At 37.0% G+C, this 16746-nt stretch overlaps 1 protein-coding gene across 1 annotated transcript in view; it reads left to right on the top strand.

Annotated features, from left to right (window-relative positions):
- The window catches only part of LOC145691719 (phospholipid-transporting ATPase ABCA3-like), a 126765-nt gene extending 111785 nt beyond the window's left edge, over window positions 1-14980 (top strand). The window contains exons 9-10 of the mRNA XM_081767052.1: window positions 3542-3696; window positions 14810-14980. Coding sequence (XP_081623178.1) covers window positions 3542-3696; window positions 14810-14980 — 326 coding nt within the window. The remainder of the gene's footprint in view (window positions 1-3541; window positions 3697-14809) is intronic.
- The last annotated feature ends 1766 nt before the right edge of the window (window positions 14981-16746 follow it).

Here is a 16746-nt window from a genome sequence, read left to right as displayed (position 1 = left end):
AAATAAATCCTCTTAAACATTCTATTACCAAAACTGAATCTATACGCGGATGAAATTATTGGAGATAATCAGAGCGGATTTAGGTAAAATCGATCAAATATCGACCAGATATTTACCATTCAACTAATACTTGAAAAGAAATGGGAATATAATATCCTGGCCCATCAGTTATTGACTTTAAACTCGGGTAGGAGGGAAACATTGAACAACATGCTTACAGAATTTGGAATGCCGAAAAAGTTAGATTAATTAAGATATGTTTAAATGAATCCCAAAGTAAAGTTCGAATAGAGAAATTCCGTTTACGAGCTTTCACATTGGGAATGGCCTAAAAGAAGGATATGCGTTGTCGTCATTATTATTTAACTTTGTTTTGGAGAACACTATAAGAAAAATCAAAGACAGCAATCAGGTCCTAGAGGTGAATTGTACTTACTAGGTTATGGCGTATGCTGATGATGTAAATTTAATAGCGGATGACAGGAGAACAATAGAAAGAAATGCAGAAATCTTAATTAACGCTTGCAGGGATATGGGCTCAGAAGTAAATAGAGAGAAAACTAAATACATGGAAGTTTGTCGGGATTGTAATACTGCATTTTATGGATCCGTTAAAATACAAGATAATGTTTACTTTCGACAAAGTGGATACTTTCAAATATGTAGAATCATTATTAACAGACTAAAACCACAATCACTAAGAAATTTGATGTCAACTGAAAGCAGGGCTTTCGTGCTATTATTCAGTTAAAAATCTTTTGTTGTCGCGAATTATGTTGAGGACTTTGCAGCTTAAAATATAATACGATAATCATGCCTGTTGTGCTGCAAGGTTGGGAAACATGGTCACTGAATCTGAGAGAAAATCACAGACTGAAAATATTTGAAAACAAGATTCGAACTCCAAGAGGAAAGGGAATGAGGAATGGCGAAAACTTCATAACAAGGAAGTGCATAATTTATACGGTTTACCAAACATTGTTAGGGCTATCAAGTCTAAGAGACTCAAATGGGCAGGTCATATAGCTAGAATGGAAGAAATTAGAAACGCTTTCAAAGTTCTGCCTGGAAGTTCAAATAGGAAAACGACTATTAGGAAGACCGAGGCGCAGATGGGAGGACAACAATAAAATGGTTCTCGCAGAGATTAGAACATAAAGTAGAAACTGAGTCCAGTTGGATAAGGACAGGAATCAATGGAGAGCTTTTGTAAACGTGGCACTGAACCTCCAGTGTCCATAGGCAATAGAGCTACATTAAGTTGTTGATATATTTATCTTTTTTTATTTGACAGAAATGCTGTTAGAGGAACTGTAAAGTTTCCCTCTACTGAAGAGGATTTCGATTCGAGGTTTTCACAAATTAGCTATTTACTTTAATACTAAACGAATTTGGTGGTGATTTTGATATAAAATGGCACCCATACTTTCTTTCAAAGTCTGTATATAAGATGATTATATACACAGGGTGTGATTGAAAAGTACCGGAACTTTTCCCGCCGCGCGGCTCCCTGGCGTTCGAAAAATGTGATGGGTGGGGGAAAATGTGCGTGGGACCTTCCTCTTTCAGGCGGAATTTGGCCCAGTGCGCTGCGAGCAGCGGTTGAGAAAGCATCGCTGTCCGCGCGAACGTCGTTTTGGTCGTTGGTCACGTTTTTATGAGCGCCGAAAATGGAGTCAAAGCTTGACCAACGCTACGCCATCAAGTTTTGTGTCAAACTAAAAAAAGACGTTCACCGAGACCCAGGATCTGCTCAAGGAAGCTTTTAGGAAAGATGTGATGTCCCGTACTCGGATCTTTGAGTGGCACAAGGCCTTCAGGGAAGGCCGGGAGGACGCCAATGACGAACCACGCTCTGGGAGGCCGTCGACGTCGAAAACCGATGAAAACGTCGACCGAGTTCGCGAATACCTGAACCTGGACCGTCGGACAACCCTCCGGGAGATTAACGAAGAACTTAATTTGACATATTATGCACTGCAAAAAATTGTGACTGAAAAATTGAACATGCGGAAGGTATGCGCCAAACTGGTCCCCAAGGTGTTGACCGAGGAGCAAAAAGAACTGCGAGTGAAAATGAGTCGTGAAGTGCTGGAATGTGTGGAAGCCAACGGAGAGTTATTAGACAGTGTGATCAGTGGTTATGAAACATGGTGCTACGAGCACGACCCCTCGGTGAACCTCTTTTGGCGTAGCCTTGGTCAATCATTGACTCCATTATCGGCGCTCAAAAAACGTGACCGACGACCAAAACGACGTTCGCGCGGACAGCGATGCTTTCTCAACCGCTGCTCGCAGCGCAATGGGCCAAGTTCCGCTTGAAAGAGGAAGGTCCCGCGCACATTTGCCCCCACCCCTCACATTTTTCAAACGCTAGAGAGCCGCGCGGCGGGAAAAGTTCCGGTACTTTTCAATCACAACCTGTAGATATATTCCCGTTTGTATGGGCGCCCTTTTAGTAGACTTGTCCACCGCCCTCATTAGTATCCCAGCACGGGCCTGCCCACAACCCACCGTGTCTCACCGCGATCCACCAAACACCCTCACCCACTGCGACCCACCACCCATCATGATCTACTCTAACCCACCGACCAACTCACTGCAATTGTAGTAGCATCTCGTGGACAGCATATTTGTCTTCACTCTCGATCCTAGACATAGAAACTAATACACGTTTCTGATTGATTGCAGTTTGCGATTGTCCAAACCTGCTGGTCTATGTATTGTGTCTTATAATAGCAATAGAAGAAAATTGTCACTTTGTTGGAATTGAAGAAGAAACAGCTGAAGTTAAATTTATTTCATGGCAGTCAATGTGGAACAAATCGAGCCCGAGGAAATGCTAACCCATTCTTACTACTACTATTACTCCTAGTCATACTACTACCACTACTTAAACAAGGAATCATATAGCAAAACTACACATGTAAGATAAGTATATAGCCTTCTTGAGTATTATTTCTTTTTTAAAAATAAAATACATTGCTTGTTCCGATTTTCAACCCAGAACAAAAGCAATTATAATTACTATTTCATAGTCCCAGTACCTTACATGTCTGGACACTCCTCGTTTAATTGCTTTCTGAAGATCTACATTTTGTACTTGTGTTAGTTTTTCGGCACGTTGTGCGTATTCGTGTATTTCATCACAATCCTTAAACTAGATAAACCATCACTGCACTGTCGGCGTAGTCAGGACACCCTCAATAAAGGCCTGGTATATCTTCCGCCTCGCTACAGCGTCGTTTGATCCCAGTTCGAAGTCGTACATCAAGGACACCCTTCTGGCGCTGCCTGGAGGTACCATGTTCACTCTGTCCTTATGCAAGTTCACAGTATAACTGAACTGCCACAATCGGGTATTATGTTGGACATACACGCAACTACAACTCACCTTCGCTTTATCTCCACTAGCATTCAACTCAAGGTGTGAGGACCAATTGAACACAGATCTCCGTAAAAAGCGACATATCTTCCTCGGTTATCTTCATAAACTCATTATTCTATCTTCAAATGATTAATTTGGATTCTTTTCTTTTAGGATTTTATAACGCAACTAAGGGTTCTATTTATGTAAATGGAGTGGATTTGGTGACAGATATTAAGAAGATAAGAAGAACACTTGGAGTTTGTCCACAAGCAAATATATTATGCAGAGAATTAAAAGCGAAACAACACCTCTTGTTTTTCTCTAGGGTATTTATGCAATAATTTTCTATTCCTTTGTTTTAAAATTTTCTTAAATGGATTGTTTAAGTATTTACCAAGCGTTTGGTTTGCGGAACGTATAAAACCGAAAGGCAATGAAACCATGTATTTATATTTATATACCTCTATTCTATACCTCATTAGTGGTAGAGCGTTCACGTCAGGCACTTGGGAACCAGGGTTCGATCCCAGTACCCGCCAAGTGAACGTTTTGGTGGACAAGCACCGTGTGTATGGGTTTCATCGGGGCTCTCCCGTTTCATCCCCCTTTCTTCATTCCACCATTTAATTTAGTACTTATTATCACTCCTTAGTCTAACCGGCATATCGTGGGGCGTATAACTGAAAGATTTTATTTCAGTTCTATTTCATATAGATCTTACACGGACTTGAAAGAGGGAGAGGGAGGGAGAAGAAGAATTTAAGTGCTACAGAACGGTTGTGGAACTGTCGATTCAAGTTCATTTCCCTTCCTATCATTTTCTCCAGGTTCTCATTTATAACTTATAACGGTGAATATATATAGCTATTATGTTATATGCTGATTATATAAAACTGTTTCTGTATACTTTTTATTCTACTCATGTATTCATATATTTTTCTCTAAGGCATTTTCTTGGAAACAATGTGACACTACTATCTAATATGCCTTCATTTTATCTTCTTTTTTTTACTTTCTTCTGGTTTCATACGGATATAGTTAATTCTCAATTGTTTTAGATCGATATGTTTTATCTTAAGAAAAGCATGTTTTTAAGTATTGTTCATCATTCGAGAAGATTGGTGGAAAGTAAAGGAAGTGAAAGATTAGGATTGATGGGCAACGTCCATTAATTATTTTGCTGCAAATGCAGGTGTTTCCATCATGGTTCTTCTTGCAATAAGCACAACATTTCTGGTAGTACTTACTATGCATCGAACGAACTAGTAGTAAATCTCGTGACACAGAATACCGTTTTAACGTAACAAAACAAGTAGTAGAACTTATCACTGGATCGAACTTGAACAACTTTTGTTTCGTTTCTTGTTAAAAACGTAAGGATGTTTCCCCCTCATTTCCAAGTTTTTTGAGAACTGCAGTCATCCACTTTCCCTTCAGATTGGTTGTTGTACCTGGTCGATCACTCTACATTTAAAACCAGTAATCCAGCAAAGTACAAGGACTACCCTCGGATATGGACTACTTTCTGTTGATGAAAACCTCGTTATAACCTGTTCTGATAATGGTATTTATGGTTGGGAAGATGCGTGAACCAGGAACTATCGAACGAAAGAATGAATAGCATGAGCACTTAGCGGGATTGTATGCAGCCGTACAATAAGTAATTAGTGGGAATCTTGGGAAGTGGATGGTCCGTGAACGTCCTCCTTTATTTAAAGTGGACCTGCATACCTCACGATTTCCTATATTAAGCGTCGATTTGTGTTGTCCTCAATACACCTTTGAAAATATAAAATTTACAATAAGATTAAAACCAACAAATATAAGAATTCACAAAGATAATCACCTATTTCGTTTATTTTCGGCTGGTGGATTCTACGTTTCTGTTTGACAGTATTTTTCTTATAGTGCCAATTCTTCTATTTCCGGGGCCATGATCATTGTCGACGAGATTGGTTTATTGATATACTTTATTCTTTTAACTACGTCGGTCTCACGCTGATCATACGATGATAGCGTGCTAATGGGATGACCAAAAGAGTAGCGTCTCTCTCCCTGGAGGCGCACCGGTGGAAAGTTGGGGAATTCATGCAAATTTTCTATTTACAAATCTGTATTTAATACAAATATTTTGTGGGTACTGACAAAACTTTAAAACCGGTCCCTGTGCACCCTTTAATAAAAAAAGCCGCAAAGAAGAGAATATAATACAAAGTATAAAGATGTAGATACATAGGAAAAACAAGAATTGTGACGCACGTATAACAACGGATACATTAAACATACAGTATAAAGAAATTACTTACTGACGATGGGCCACTGAATACGTTCGTAGAATCGCATCGTCTACTGAAGGGTTTCGTATCACGTTAAGTCGTCATAAACGCCACTGAGAGGGAGATTAAACTAATCCAAACTGAAAAACATATTGTAGAGATAACCCACATCAAAAGTAAGATGATATAGCAAAGCGTTGCTACTCCGTCACTAATTCTTATTTTCAATTTGCTTACACTTCTGGACTACGTGAAGGTCCCGACGTAAGGTCCATCCCTACATTCACAGTCTCCTGCACTGTTCCTGCACTGTTGGTGATGTCAAAAATTCGGTCACACTAACACGTCATGGAATGCGAGTGCAGCTCTTTGTGCGAATTGTGTCTAACGTAGTGATGATGTGGACTACTGACCAAGCCCTATACTGCAAGGAGGAGTATTATGCTTGGTCTCGGAACTGTCCAGTTTTTCAACTTGAAAAACGTAACCAAGAACTAATGACTGTTGCGATGCTAAGCTTCGCTTAAAGGAAAGCATGCCTTGCTCGCTTTTAGCACTGTTTGTCATTGTCGCAGCTTTATCTTGTAAATCTGTGTTAGTCCAAGAGTATGACGCTTCCATCTAAACATATCTTGTACCCGATTAAAGTCCATAAATTATGAACACAGTCTCTTCAAGAAGCGAATCCCTCAAAGCCCAACTTGTTTCTATTAGTGGCACCGAAATTGATCTTGTTCCCGACAGAAGTTCAAAAATTCAAACCCAAGTTGTCTCTACTAGGCTAACCTCCAAAACAGCACGATCTTCTTTTGGCGCGAACTGCAGTTCATCGCCACTGTCCTTATATTGCCGGGATAAAATTTAGTTAGTATATACACCATCTAAATGATACCGTTCTTTCCCGAAAAGAGCAAAATCCAGTCCTGTTCGTAGGCCACCTGGAGATTCTTTGAAATCTGACATTATGGAGGAAAATCTGAGGAATACACAGTGGACTGTGGTCGGCCAACGTGGAAGCGTTCGACTTAAACTTTGATCGTTTACTAAGAAATGATAATTAAGAAAATTAACTGTGGATGTGACAACACAGTACAGTACAGCAAGAATTTATGTTTATGGTCTACGGCCCTTTTGATTGCCCACATCAATAAAAATGAGTAACTTTTCCTGAGAAGTCCTGCTCGAGAATTGGAGTAACTACACATGGAGTAAGCTCCTCATTCAATTTAGTAGCAATTAAACATGCCACTTCTCAGTTGAGTTGAGTTGATTTTTAGTTTTGCGTCCATTTCAGCAGCGAGGCTATATGAGACGTTAACCTACTGATTAACGTGGAATCCGAACCACATGAGCTCCCGCCGGGAATCGAACCCGGGTCTCCCACGCCAAAGGCGCGTACGCTAACCGCTTAGCCACTGAGGAGCTCTGCCACTTCTCAGGTCGAGACTGCTCCATGTTAATGAACGTATACTCGATTTTCCTCTACGCGTAGCAGTGAGTCATATCGGTAAAAGGGGTGTCTACCCATTTCTCCGATCGGTCGGGCTGATTTTCCTTGCTAATCTATGGCACAGTATTCTAAACGCTACGCAGGGACAAGTAGCGGTAGCAGTTTCAATCATGGTGCATTTGTGCATATTATAAAAGAATTTGCGGTGATACTTTCAAAGTCACAGATACCAGAAAGTAAACGAAGGAAAGCTGAAATTTTGAAAGCAATTACAGTGAAATGTAACAAAATATCAAATAAACAAATGACTGAGGCGCATGTACAAAAGAAAGGCATTAATATTCAAGCTAAAATAAAACATAATAAGTGATTTCAAAACAAACACGGAGAACAAGAAAGTATTACTGAAACATGGGAAAGAACACTATTTTAGCTGATGGAAATTAGGCAATATTAAGATTAAAACGTAAGTTATATCGTTCTGAAACCGAAGCATTTAATATGTATTCATAAACTGGTAAGTATACATACATCAGAACATTTCCATGAACTGGAATTATGGACTCATCCCGGCCATGTTCCATCCACATTTGTAAAAACTTCTTGCTCCACAAATTTGGAGAAGTTACTCACACTACAAAGCAGACTCCGAATGCTATTTATAGCAAACACGGAATAGTTACTCATCTCGATAATAGATGCGTGGTTACTCTAACAGGGTGAAGCTTGTCCGAGGTCAGCCTAACGAGTATTTCTTAGTTCTAATTTTATTGATACCAATCCGAGTAACTACTCAAAAATTTGGAGTAATGAGTACCTTTCCTTTTTATTGATATCACTCAATGAAGACACAGTGCCATAGTATGTCTAATGCTAAATTTCCATGAAAAGATACCTACGGATGTACGAATTTGAACTTTACGGTTTTAAATGCCATAGTTATATATTTTGTAATGATTAGTATCCGATGATCTTGAGTTCGGTTCCCGGTGAAAGCTGATATGCCTTGGACTTTAACTTAAATTCCTGCAATGCTTGTGTTCATGATCTACTTAAAACTAATGATTAGCTTTCCAGATTACAATTAGCTGTCATTTTTTACGATAATAAAAAGTTATTTTAGGAAATAAATAACTAAATGTTTATAAGGGGCAAGACATGGATCATCACAGCTATATGGTTTATCACATTTTAAATTTTTCCTAAAATTATATTCTTATAATCCAGGTTAAGTTCATATGATTTTGATTTTAGAATTTTTCTCAAGTGATCTTGGTATTTCAGCTCAAATGTTCTACTAAAATATTTTATTCGGAGATTGCAAACAATTTTAGTGAATAAAAAATCAGTTAAAACCTTCAAATTAAACATCATCAGAAGAAAAACGTTTTGTACATAAACATTACTTTACACCCTCTTTTCAACTATTTCAATTAATATAGCAAACACTCTTCAACTGTTCGAGTAACCCAAAAATTATACCCTTTGAGTCATTACTAACTCTGAGTCAGTGCAAAAGATCAAGTGAATATTTCACACTCGAAATGTTTGAACTAACGTTTTAAAACAACTTATACTTCAAATTAGTATTAAAAGAAGAGTTTAATGAATGCAATTGAAAGTTTTAGACTTAAAGCCTTCAAACAAAACTCAGCATTTCTACAACATTTGTGACTTCGGATAAACCTGCTTTACAAGACCTCCGTCAACTATGCATAAAATAATTTACAACTTTACAACCTCGGCTGGCTTCACAAACATTATGAGCAATAACATACCGAAAAGATTTCTGTGTATAGTTCAAAACATCAGCCTTGATATCAACCCAGATTCGAAACCACTTTTGGTATACCAACTTTTACATTATATGCACTGTAACAGATTTGTGGGTGTTGAAGTAAAACGAATAAAAGTTTTAACACTTTATGACGCATTTTTTAAACCATTTTTTTATTTACATTTCTTTTAGTAATAAATAGCATACTTTAAGAAAAATATGCAGAATTAGTGTTTGATTTCTTTATTTAGATTCTCGGGGCCGGGACTTAGAAGTACATTTGGACAAAAATGGACTAACATATAATAATAACATATTTTTATTTCCATGTGTTAATGTAATAATTTAAAACTTTTGTTTTATTTCTACCGAATTCTTTCTTCACTCCTTTACATGTTATTTGTGATTATTTTATTTATTATTATTATTTGAGTAAGCATAAAATAACAGTTGAAAAAATGATCGTAGTTGAATATCAACGCAGCATGCACCACTAGCCACTCACACGAAATTAAACGTAAATTATTTTTGATACTTCGCATTTGTATATTCAAATGAATGATTATTTGTTTCTTTTAGCAATATCTAAATACAGAAAATGACTATTTACTATGCTGGAACCCAAACTTGGAAAACAATCTTCGGTGGTTCATCACTCACAATGGAATTCAAAGAAACTGTTTCTTTTCATTTACACATAGAAAACATCGTACATTGTACATTTGAAGTGCTCTTTATTCAATATTCATCAAAGCACATAGTTCGCAGATACTTCTTTCGTCTATGGATTGCAGCCAACGTGTTCCTTGATTTTGGAGTCTGATATCATTGCTTACTGAAAGTGATGTTTATCCTTATGATTGGTTACTCACTTGTTGATGGCTACTCAAGGAAGTTTGAAGAGCTATCGTCCAGCAATATGATAGACCTCTAAATCGTTTGCATAAACAGCATGAAAGTATAGAGTCTAAAGCTCTAAAATAGAGCTCTAAAAATGTATGCTCTGATATGGTTAAATTATCCTAGTCGGCTGTCACCCTAACCCCTCCCTACACGTAAGTTCTAAATGAAGAATATAAATTAGTTAAGAATTGGGTACAGTTTCTTCACATTGATACCACTGCTAAGAGTTTATATTGAAAATATAACAAACAATGCATAGGCTTGAAGAGAAATTTCTAACATTGTCCTTCACTGCGTAAAACTCTGACGGTACTTTGTGGTCCACCTCCAATTTTGTCTCATAACACACACAATAATATATAAATATTCGTAATGATTATTTCTACCAATCATACATTACATGACGAAGTATGAAAAAACCCATGTATATTTGGAGCTCCAAATAATACAGAAAATAATGTTCAAATATCAGCCCACGATCACTAGTCAGAAACAAACAATGTAATGCAAACGCCCAATATTATATTAGCCACACACCCACATGAACGCTAAGAAACAACTTTTGGCATCCCGTGATTTTTCTTTGAAGCATTAGAAGCAAGACCCTGTCGTTTCCGTCAGGTCACTAGCAAAGAAAGGGTGTTTACATAATATAAAAATGCAACCATAAAAGACCTAGACTTAAAAGTCCCGTCAGTCATTAAAGAGCTAACACACATACTTCATATTTTACACCGGGGTATAATGCATAAGTTGTTTCCCACATAGTTGTTGACATACTATTAGTGTCCGAAATACGCGGTTCAACAGAGTGTTTATTTCCAGATAGCTGACGCTCCGGCACTTAGAACGAGTAAGGTTTTTTCTGGGTTTCAGATCCTCGCAGTAACTTTATGTTTCAATGTAAGAAGAACGCATTGCTCTGTTAAGAACGTGGTATGACGTTGTTATGTGTTTTGTGCGAACCTTACCTAACCGTAACCATGCATAAGTAGTAACTGAAACTAGAAGAAGTAAATTATTATTAAGAAACATAAACACAAGGAAATGTATTTTAAAAAACTCGTAACAGCTGATATTTGAACACTGGTACTTCACTGAACGAATATACGAATTACCGACTTATCCATGGCAGAGCTTACAAGTTCGGTTTTTGGAAGCTTTATTTATACCTCGCATCGTGTAACGTAACAACGATACGAGGTATTATTAGAAGTGCGACCACCACCTTCAAGAAGTTGAATTTGTTTCATAGATTTTCGAAATCACTGTTTTAATCCCTGATTAATCCGAGATATATGTGTTGTTGCAACAATAAATTGCGAACAGTATTGGTAAACTAACTCTTCATTCTAATCTAAGATAACGAATGCTTTTAATTACAGCAAGGGGCTTACGAATATTTTATGGGTACAGGCTACAAATAAAGTTTATTGGAAATAGTGATAATAGTTGCTCTAACAACACATATGATAATAGAGAGTTTCATGGCTGTTTTTTAACAACAGGTTCTGTACGTTGTATCTAGCTAAGTTGAGAGTGTGTGATACTATTTAAAGTTTCTTGATTTGATTCGATGTGCTCCTCGATTCGATTTGATGTGCAGATATTCAATTACCTTTTCAAGGAATGCAAATGGTGTTCTCAGGAAACAGGAAAGATCAAGATCTTAAATCGCCAAAATTTTACTTGTTTCTATTTTTATTTTTATTGTTGCATCTTTTCCTCTTATTTTGTTCTTTCCACTTTTCTCTGTCTCTGCATTATGCATACTGTTACTTTCTTTTCATTTGCGTTAATTACTATCTATTAAAACTTGACAAGAATGGAATTTCTGCCTCTCTCGTGTTTCTTTAAATGATACTACTGTTTTTTTGGTACAAATTAAGGAATATCCTGATATTTGCTTTTGGGCATGTATGTACTGCCAGGTTGGCTGCACAACTATCATGCGTGCAGTGAAACAATGCTGCTCGAAAAAGAGCTATCATTTCTTATACCTACAACGTATATTTCATGTTGGTCCTCGTTGTACATAAAATCTTATGTGTTATAGTAAAATGAAACACTATTGAAACACAAAAGGGAATTTCTTGCATAACGCAGGGATGCAAAGATTTTCCGCCATTAAATATGCTGTGACGGACGGAAGCGGGTTTAATGGTTAAATATTTCTATATGCATATATTTTTGTGATATTCCTTTTGTGAATTAAATGAATTTATTAAATGTGCTGTTTCGTTCGATTAAATAATTTTACAAATGCTTTAGTGTTTCACCAACAATAGATATCTAGACATTTCGGACCGTTTCACAGTCTGCTACATAGCGTGCACCATGATGTTGCAAGTTAATGAAAACTATAAGTTAAGCTTCTGAGTGGTTGTTTTTACCATCATTTGGCCATCAGAGCTTAATATTATCCCTTTCGTATTAAGTTATGGAGAGTTAAACTGCTTAAAACATTTGCCATAATTTCAACCGTACTTTAGTTTTCTAGTGAAGTATGAAGAAAGGCATGCTTAATTACTAACAGATACAAGTGCAAGCATGAAAATCTGATACAATATGAACGTCTTGGGTCTTGAGACCTGGAGTCTGTTTTACCATGGTGTATAAAAAAGCTTACGGGCAGTTAGGTATAAGAACTATAGAAACATATTATAAAGAGAAATAAGTTAGTCAAAATGATTGTTTGAAGTTTATCACAGTTGTAAAAGAGACAGTAAATATTAAATGCATTATTGTGGTTTAAAACCTAAAGTAGGAAGGAACAAAGAATCTCGTTAAATCACGCCCATATGGTGTTTGTCTACCATAGAATAAACTTAGTAGAAACTATGATTGAACAAAGAACACCATGTACCAAACATGAGTAATCTACCACTTTCAAAAAAATGGTCGAAACCCCATTCGGCCGAATTGAACGAAGTTATGTATAGATGCTAATTTGAGGTCGGTGAATAACGTGTGAATAGCCATTCTATTCGCTTTTGCGTATTTTGATTATTATACAGGGTGATACAAAACAGAATGCAACGTAAGACAACTATGTAATCCGATTCTGAATTGAAAAAAAAAACAATCGTCGAGATACTAATTTGAGGTGGATAAAGTGCGAATATTCATTTGGTTCGCTTTTGAGTACTTTACGAGATATATAGGGTGATGGTAAACAGAATGTAACATAAGGCAACTATGTAATATGAGTCCGAATTAGACGAACTTTCGTATAGATACTAATTTGTGGTCGGTGAATAACGTGTGAATAGCCATTCTATTCGCTTTTGCGTATTTTGATATATATACAGGGTGATACAAAACAGAATGCAACGTAAGACAACTATGTAATCCGATTCTGAATTGAAAAAAAAACAATCGTCGAGATACTAATTTGAGGTGGATAAAGTGCGAATATTCATTTGGTTCGCTTTTGAGTACTTTACGAGATATACAGGGTGATGCAACACAGAATGCAATATAATATAACTCTGTAATCCGAGTTCGAATTGGACGAAATTTCGTATGGATACTAATTTGAGGTCGGTGAATAACTTGAGAACAGTCAATCGATTTACTTTTGCGTACTTCACGAGATATACAGGGTGATGTAAAACAGAATGCAACATTGTAACCAGGAATTTTGAACCTCGTCTATCGCCTTTATGACTTATAGCTGTGGGTGGGTGATTAATGTTTTATATATGTATCACGTGACCGGCGTGTGCATCTCCAATTGTGATTTTGCATATACTTGGATTACCCACTCGTATGAATCTGCTATTCGTAGGTGAAAGAGAGACTTGCTATTATTGAATCGTGTATGCAGAATGATAATCTGACATACACAGAAAGCGACATTGACAAGCAAGGAGCGGCGTGCCGCAAGGGAACATGTGAGTCGGGTTGTTTGTTTTGCCAAACTTTCTCTAATACTGTTTACTTTACAGTAGCTGGAACCTAGTTTCTGTTCTAAAGTTGACCTTCAAGGTTAACATTGGTACCATAAATGGTGCGATTTGACAGAGATGTCTCTTCAAAAACTCATACGTCTTTCCAGGATTTCAACATCGAACAGTGTTTCTCCTTTCATTTTCATGTGGAACCCCCTTTACTGAACGGGATGCTTTCCTGCGACGCCACTGCGTTCCTCATTGTCGCCATGAGATTCAGCTTATTCATTTTGGTATTTACGTGTGGGCTTTCATCGTTCCGTACCAGAGAATTATAGAATGCTTCTATATTATTTTACTTTTGTAACATCCTGTATATGTAGCAAAGTATTCAAAAACGAATAGAATGACTATTCGCACGTTATTCACTGACCTCAAATTAGTATATATACGATTGATTTTTCAATTCAGACTCGGATTACATAGTTGTCTTACGTTGCATTCTGTTTTGCATCACCCTATATATATCTCAAAATGCGCAAAAGCTAATAGAATGGCTATTCACACGTTATTCACCGACCACAAATTACTATCTATACAAACTTTCGTCCAATTCGGACGAGTGAGGTTGGCACCATTTCCTTGTGAGTAACGGCAGTCACATCAATAAATCCAAAAGTGGAAATGTAACATAAGGCTTTAGTAACTGTCATCCTTGCTACTTTGCACGAAACATTTGGGCAGTGAACCAAATACAGAGGAGGATCACAAAGATATTAAAGACATAGAAGCAAGGTGGGTGGTGGGTGAAGGTGGGTGAGATATATTCATTACTACACATTACATTTGAGTTTATATTCATATGTTAATTTTGATAGAGGCAGACACTGATTGTATTAATAAAGGAGGTGCGCGGCATAACGGAAGTGAAATAAGAAGCGGAAGCTTCAAAGGAATATTGTATACAAGTTTAATCGCGTGGTATGTGTTGGGATCGAACCACATATCCCACGTCTCTCAAGTGGGCGATCTGCGACTGATTCACAGTTAACATATTAATGTTCATGTTTATAATATTTACTATTAATTTACTTTTTATTTTCTTCTTGTTAAGTATAGTACTGTCCAATATACTTACAGCTAAGAGGAAACTCAAAGGAGGATTCACAAAAAATAGCTGCCAATTGTTTAGAAAAATTTGAGCTCAAAAGTGTGGAGAGCAAGCTTCCAATGAAGTTGTCTGGCGGACAGAAAAGAAGATTACAACTAGCCATTGCACTTGTTGCTGGAACTGAGGTTAGTCTTATGTAAATATAAAAAATCTCCGTGAATTAGTATTGTATCTACACATAATTTGTTGTTAAATTATTCAATGATGTGGCATTGGGCATACTGTTTAATAGCGTGCTCCTCTACTTTCCTGGGCAACATAGAAACCGCCTGGTACTTATTCAATAAAGTACAAATTTTCACTATACACAATTACCAGTTACAGCAATTCAAATTTGGAACATGAACTTCGAAGCACGGGAAAACAAGTTTTGGAAATAAAGTATATATATATATATATATTTCTAGCTATAGTAACAACCTGTGTATTCTCAATCTGCATGCGATTTATTCTCAGTTTGAGCTGATGTAGTAGTTAAGATTCAAATAATAAATTAATCCTAGTAATATATATCTAAAATACCTGTAATGATAGCACATAATGTATGATTTTTAGCTAATTTTGAGCCAGGGAAAATGCCATATTAACCCTTTCACTACTAGTGTTACCTATACGGAACAATATTTAACGGTCATGTTTATAACTCTTGCTCTTATATCCACTCTTTCCGTACAATGTGTCTTTAGGTGGACATGAAGGAAATATTTTGACTCGACATAAGCATCTAAGAGACCACCGTGATTTGGCAGCGTTATATTGAGCCCAAGATGGAGGAGGTTCAGAAGGGAAACATAGATCCGTTGCATGTAATTATAAGATTTTGAAAATATGCATAACAAAATTGTAATAAATGGTTCCGGAATGGAAAATTAAAATTATTTCTTTGCTTCGCAGTATATAATATCTAGTTATAATATAGCATTCTTGTTAGCTTCATGGAATAAAATACTATGTCCCCTAGAGGGGACATATGCAGCAAATAATCTTACAGAAAATATTGCGCAACATATGCATTTTTCCGAATACATGTCTCAGAAATGGATCTATCTATCTATCTATCTATCTATATATCTATCTATCTATCTATCTATCTATCTATCTATCTATCTATCTATCTATATATATATATATATATATATATATATATATATATAAATCACCTGTTTAACTAAAGACCTAATGCCGTGTAGCACTTCTATTCACTCTATAACAGCTGCTGCCCGACGTAACATGGACTCCATGAAGTGCCTGAAGTGTTGTTGTGGCATCTCAGTCCATATCTGCTGCAAAGTTTCCAACAGATCATAGAAGTAGGTCGGAAGAGATTCCACAGCCCGAAAGTATCATTTCATGGCCTCCCAGATGTGTTTAACGGGTTTAAGGTCCGGTGACCATGATGACCAGTCATCATCCGGATTTTGCAGCAGAGCAAATGACAGGACATGGTCGCGCAGAATATAACGGTAGCATTCACCTATGAGGGGCCTTGTCACACATGTTAGGGGATTCATTTCAGTGCGCTTAAATATTCCCCAGGTGAGAATACCACCACCAGTGACCTGCAATGTTCCCTGTTGACACGATGGATCCGTTGCGTCGTGCGGTTGGCGACGCACAAGTACCCGATCATGTACAAATGTGAAACGTGACTCAAATGTCCAGGCAAACTTCTTTGAGATTTCGTGCAAACATAATGTTGTAAGTACAGTATGCTAATCGAAATAAATGTGAGAACCTTATCGCAAAGGTGAATGCTTGTAGTATTCCTAAAATTCATACAGTTTTTTTCACTTTAGTGTCATATTTCCCATTTACTAGCAATGTAACCCAGAAGAGACAAGCTGTATTTTCAAGGCAACGTTGAAAAAGTAAAAGAAAAAAAATATATTGTTGTTTATGTTTGTTC

Source organism: Thermobia domestica, chromosome 8 (genome assembly GCF_964235325.1).
Source record: "Thermobia domestica chromosome 8, izTheDome1.hap1.1, whole genome shotgun sequence".
Taxonomy (NCBI): domain Eukaryota; kingdom Metazoa; phylum Arthropoda; class Insecta; order Zygentoma; family Lepismatidae; genus Thermobia; species Thermobia domestica.
Note: the sequence above shows the minus strand (reverse complement) of the source record. Positions and strands in the feature narration are given on the sequence as shown.